Source organism: Cibotium barometz, chromosome 35 (assembly GCF_041138505.1).
Source record: "Cibotium barometz isolate CiBa-2024 chromosome 35, ASM4113850v1, whole genome shotgun sequence".
NCBI lineage: Eukaryota > Viridiplantae > Streptophyta > Polypodiopsida > Cyatheales > Cibotiaceae > Cibotium > Cibotium barometz.
In genome coordinates, this window is record NC_141080.1 from 4,039,046 (window position 1) to 4,044,920 (window position 5,875).

Genomic DNA, 5,875 nt, shown 5'->3' on the forward strand with positions numbered 1-5,875 from the left:
CTTACACGTGTGTAGACGAAGAACTCACACAATGCTCTCATTGAATCACATCAAGACCTATAAAGGCACTCTCTCACTTATACTTACATAGACTGACATGGACTTTGCAGATATTGAACCACCAAAGACATATCACAAAACACTCCCACGTATAACACATAGGCTTCCAAAGCACACATGTATATCACATAGGATACAAAGACGACAATCACCTCGATCTTAATATCACATAGATGATGTGGAAGTCGCATTGGATACCGGGTAGTAGTTGTGGATGATCACACCACATAGTTGTTGTGGTGGCATCTACATCAACAAGTTGATTGATGTAGATGCCACCACAACAAGATTTGATGTTGACCACAAGGAAGGATCACAAAGGCAAACATGCCATCACATAGATCTACATGTAAATGAAGACAAGAAATGCACATCTTATCTCACACATGGTTTAACCACTCCACTAAGATATTTAAGAACAATTAGCACTAGGTGTTTGTCCTTATATTGTTTAAAGCCTGTGGTAGGCCACCGAGATTTTAAAACGTTATATTCAGTTATAATCAAAGGCTTTTACCCCTTTACTCCACACGCTATAAGCTATATGTTAGGATTACCCACGAAGGAGAGACCTTCATTATAGCACTTAAACGTCTTATAAACCATAATCATTTAAACGTAATCACAAGGATAAAGTGGTCTTCTGCAAGGTCTGCTAACATCGTAAATGCAACATCCCTAGAGCCTATGCTTTTGGTATCATTTTGGCACGAAGCTATGAATCAAACACGTCCAAATTAGGCAAGAAACTCATGCTAATCACATTCAATGAATCTATCCAATTGAGTATACTAATCAAGGTTAGACAGGACGATCCGGGGCAAGCTTAGAGTTTTTAGTTCACACAAGTGTCCTACCATAAAGCAATCTTGCTCGGTTCTCCTTGTTATAATGACTTGTGCTCCTCCCACAATTTACTCTTACCTCCACTCAGTTCCCTCTAGTTAATCTACATTCACTCCACCTCTCCCTAATCACTAGATTGGGTCCACACTCCTCCTAAGTCAATGCATGTTAAGGAATGCCACTTGGGTAGTCTGGCACCCAAGCTCAAAGAGACACCACTACTCTTAACACTTGACTTGGACCTAAGTCTAGCCCTTTAATAGAGTATTAACCACCTAACACACACTAGGATCAAATGTCACCTAGACTTTTCCACACTCAACACATGACATAAGACCACCTACACTATTCTACATTCAACACATGATGTAAAATCACCTAGATATTTCAACAATTTCGATCGAGTATCTTCATCCAAGTACATTTTCGTGCGATTATTTTTTAAAAATTAAAAGAAGGTAGTTCCACAATATGGTGTATATAGAGTTCATGATATACGTGCCATAGATATGATTGTAGAAAATTTGGAGCAATTTAGAGCTCTTTCCACTAGATACAAAATGTTTAAAAAGTTGTGACAAGTAATCACGAGTCACAATCATTTGACTCATTTAAGGAAACTTTGAATTTCGTAGTCCAATTGACCAATGTTACTTAAAATGAGCTATTTAGCTGTTGATATAGAAGATCTCCTAGCAACTTATTAGCACCTTCACTTGGATGAAAGGTATCCCAAAATACATAATCAGGTCTATCAAGACATGGCTTCGAGTTTGGCAAGCAAATCACTAGCCCTTTGTATTTTCCTCCTCTACCACAACAAGCTATAGTACCAAATTTAAAACCTGTAAAAAAATCAAATGAAATAATTCACTTTGTGATGCTAAAGTTAGGAAAACCCTAGAGTCAAGAACACGAATTATAGATTCATATAGGGTAGATACATTAGTGTGTCTAACTACACATGGGCTTGTTCACGTGATTTCTTAACCATTGAAAGAATGTGAAAAGTGGATCATAGTAGGTAGGGGTAGCCATTGAAAAGAAGCAATTATATGATGCCCACTCCAATAATGAGCACCACATAGATCAAGCCTTCATGGTCACATTCACATGGTCAAATGAAGGTGAGCTTTGAAAATGTGCAATTGTACTTACTTTGAAGGAATCAATCTATTCAAAAGGGTTCCTAGAGCAGGTACGTGAGTTCAAAAGTACGGTGGTTGAAAGAGATGCATGCATGCAAAAGGTTAAGGTGTACCGAAACCTAAACCCTAAGTATTTGAAATGTGTAACACCTCCACAATAATGTGGAGGGCTCCAAAAAATTACGTGCATCATTCCCATTGAAAGCAATAGCGATTATATTGGATGTGCTTATTTAAAATACTGTGATGTAGGTTCTCAAAGCTCTGCATAGCCATGCAAAGTACTATGAAATAGATATAAACAACTCTCAAATGAGAAGGGAGACCCAAACAACTCTCAAATGTGAAGGGTGACCCAAACTTTCATTTACTATACCTTGGGTTTTTTTTGGGGAAGTAAATATATATATAATATTAACAAAGGCAGACCTTTATAAGAAGTTCACTTCTCTTAGATTCAGCAGATTCATCAGCCACGTAGACCCTTGTCCTACACCTTAGGTTCTATGTAAAGACACTTGAAGGGAGCTTTCAACAAAACTTGGTCTCTCTTCAAAGGAAAACCCTTTTTTTTTTTTAAGGACAAATCTTGGAAAACCTTCAAATTCTAGGCTTGATTGAAAACATTGTGTGTTAGGTGTGCCGTAAAAACTAGGTGGTACATAGCCTGTAATAGTGGACTAATGAAGGGCTTTGCCACTTTGGCAAGCTTTGACTTTTTAAGAGGACTAAAGTTCTTTCACTAGGAGAGTTCAAGATGAAAAATGGGAAAAAAAGGGGGGGGGGGGGGGCTAATTATTGCTAAATCAGATACTAGGCCATGATTTGCAAAGATTTGAAGACGGATAATAAACCCACTAATACATACAGACAGACAGACAGACATATATATATATATATATATTTATTCGCTGGAATTGATTAGGAAATCGAAATCTTGTAATTAAGAAAGGGATCGACGCAATAAATACCGTATTGTTGAGGGTTGTTCCGGTACGCCAAGATGGGATCGAAGACCTCCGCATACATGAATCGGCTTCCTGGCAGCTGCGAGTTCAACTGTGAGAGGACGGACTTGAGGCCGGAGTTGAAACTCAGTGCAAAGCTGTTCACAAAGTCGGAGCACTCCCCATTCACACTCCGGCGAGCAAGCTGCGACGGTATGCAGCCTATCGGCCCAATGGAGGTCACTATAACGTTCCTCCCCCCCATATTATACAATTGCTGTATGCAGCAAAGCAGATCATCTCACAAACAAAGCTTCGCTTAATGCTTCACGTAAACAGAGTTTCATTGCACGATTACTGTATTGACCGTGGATTAGGTATTGATTAATGGTTGCGTAATTACTGTAATCTGTGTGCTGAATTTGCTCAGCAGAAGTTGCTGGAACTGCGCCGGCGTGTATTGCAGAGGCGTCGGAGATCCTTTCAGTACGTAGTTGTTAATGTAATCATTGGCGCCTATAGTGATGGAGTAGAGAGACCTCAGGAGCAGGTCTTGCGTTCCGGGCACGCCCAGCTGCTGCTGAAGCTCTTGCACAGTGTTGGCGAACCAGGTCAACTGGGTGTCCATGTCCACTCTCCCAAGCTACAAAACACACACACACACACACACACACACACACACACATTTCCTCTATTATCGATCCTATATAGCATCAAACCTCACCCGCCTCTGTTTAGAAATCATCACTCAGCATATTACACTCACAAAATTGTAGCCAGTTCTTCTTACTATGCCCCCAGCTGCCGAGGCATAGTTCACCCCTAGCAGTATTGCCTTGCCTCTTGTCGTAGGCGCAAGGTAAGGTGGTGGGAAAGGAAGAGACAGTTTTTCACCTAGATCAAACCACAATCAACGCACAGTCAATCCCAGCAGCATTAGCATTCACGATTAGGACTAATTGAACCAATGCCAGCCCGACCGCATACTATAATCTAATAATCAAACATCATCATCTTTTAGGGTATGGAGTTTTGGGTTAATTTGCCTTACATAGGATATCTGTGACTATCTTGCCGTTGCAGAAACGGCCAGTCGGGCCTGCAGGGAAATCAATTCCATAGGGCAAACTATTAGCCCTGGCAAATGTGTTGATGTAGTTATTGTTGCCCACATCCACAAGGGAGTCGCCAAAGATGAAGTAAGCCGGGAACTGCAGAATGCCATAGCTCTGCTTGGGCGCAAAGCAAGCCAGGGCTGCAAAAACCAGCACTGCCATGAGGTGAAGCTCCATGTTGATGCAGGGAGGAGGAGCCAGTGGAACAGAAAGAAGTGGAGGCTATGTCAAAAAGATTGCCAGTCCCTCTGGGGACCCCAATGATATCTCGTAATCGCGACAGAGCAAAAAGGATGGAGTTATTTAATGGTTCGTTTTAGCAATCGCCTGCACAGTGCACTGCGTGAATTTCCACCTACATTTTGAGCTACATCTGGGCTTCCAGCCTGCGTGCATCAATTCGCATTCATTTTCAGGCTTCAGCTACCTCATGCAGTGAATGTGCTTTTGCACGGTTGTCCACAACAAGCTGGCAGCACTCATTTACATACCCCATCTCTTCAACATGAATAAATGACCACCACTCTTTTTTTTTAAGTTAAAACAGAGGAATATGTTAAAAAAAGGTGTGGTTACAAGTCCCCATGCGGAAGGTCCATGGGGAGACACTGCGAACTGTTAAACCCTACAGAAAATGGGAATAACTCTGAAACTTCTAAGACATATGCAGCAAAACTGAAACATTAAAACTTTGATGAACCGGTTCATGAAACAAATCTTGATGAACAGCCTGACAGTGGGCCAGCCCCACCACTCTTTTAACCCTGTCCGGCCAATATTTCTTTGAAGCCTTGAGTCCCTAACGGTGCCTTCACAAATGTCGGCGGATGGTGTGAAACCCCCAAACTTATTTCTTGTGGCTCACAAGCCTCGGTAAAAAAAAATATTATTTGTCTTCACCAATGGTTTTAGCAACTCGATGTGAGCCAAGTGGCTAGAGCATTGCTTTTTGTAGACGAGGCCCAGCCTTGAGGGTTCAAAAGCTCATTTTCGTGCACAGACACATGATGACTCTTGCCAAATGACCATGGACTAGATTTCCACCTCTAGCTTACTTCACTCATCCATAGACGGTTGTGAATCCATATTTTCCTCGACACAATAGAAGGGTTAAGTTGATTAGACCCCTACATGTGAATGCATATTTGCCTGGACATGATAGAAGGGTTAAGTTGATTGGACCCCTACATGTCTAAGAAGCTAGCCAACGTTTGTGAAAGGGCCCTAAACCCTCTTTAAAAGGGCATACAACCTTCAAATTCTAGGCCTTGTTACTGTATAGCCTCTTGAGAATGGATGAGAAAGGTTGTCAAGCAACTTGCCACAAAGGGCAAGGCAAACAATTGGCACATTTCCAACTTACACTGGCAATGCCCTCTGAGTAGAGTAGGCATGTAGTCATCCCACCGCATGAGGGACAATTGACGGGAAACAAGCAACATCTTCATCGATGGATCTTGAAGGCACATGGGGGCATGCTCCAAAATGTCTAGTGGACACACAAATTCGGAAAGGGAGAAGGAAGAGATCAAGGATCTTTGTCAATTCATGGGGAGGAATGCATTAGGTGAAATAGCTAGACATTGGGCCCCATAGCCACTTTTATCAAAAGTATGCTTCAAGAAGATCCTCAAGATGTCGGTATCACCACCAAAGATAGCATGTTTATAGACTTTATTATACCAAAAGTCAAATATTTCATAGAAAGGGACCAAGGCCAACAATGGCCGCTCTTGTGGACTATGAAGATGTGAGTAAG

The 5,875-nt window shown here is 41.6% G+C and overlaps 1 protein-coding gene across 1 annotated transcript; it reads right to left on the bottom strand.

Annotated features, from left to right (window-relative positions):
* Window positions 1-1,429: 1,429 nt before the first annotated feature.
* Window positions 1,430-4,642, bottom strand: LOC147618071 (GDSL esterase/lipase At1g71250-like). Its single transcript, XM_086775313.1, has 5 exons — window positions 4,053-4,642; window positions 3,768-3,895; window positions 3,405-3,644; window positions 3,026-3,278; window positions 1,430-1,751 (listed from the first exon to the last, which is right to left on the bottom strand). Exons 1-5 carry the CDS (start codon window positions 4,291-4,293, stop codon window positions 1,561-1,563), a joined length of 1,053 nt encoding a protein of 350 aa, XP_086631439.1. The 5' UTR covers window positions 4,294-4,642; the 3' UTR covers window positions 1,430-1,560.
* Window positions 4,643-5,875: the final 1,233 nt, after the last annotated feature.

Excerpts from the sequence above, each read along its gene's own strand:
- LOC147618071 (XM_086775313.1), bottom strand. The coding sequence starts at position 4,293 with ATGGAGCTTCACCTCATGGCAGTGCTGGTTTTTGCAGCCCTGGCTTGC. Across the intron at positions 3,896-4,052 it reads GATAGTCACAGATATCCTAT|GTGAAAAACTGTCTCTTCCT; the intron begins GTAAGGCAAATT and ends GGTTTGATCTAG. Across the intron at positions 1,752-3,025 it reads GAACAACCCTCAACAATACG|GTTTTAAATTTGGTACTATA; the intron begins GTATTTATTGCG and ends ATTTTTTTACAG.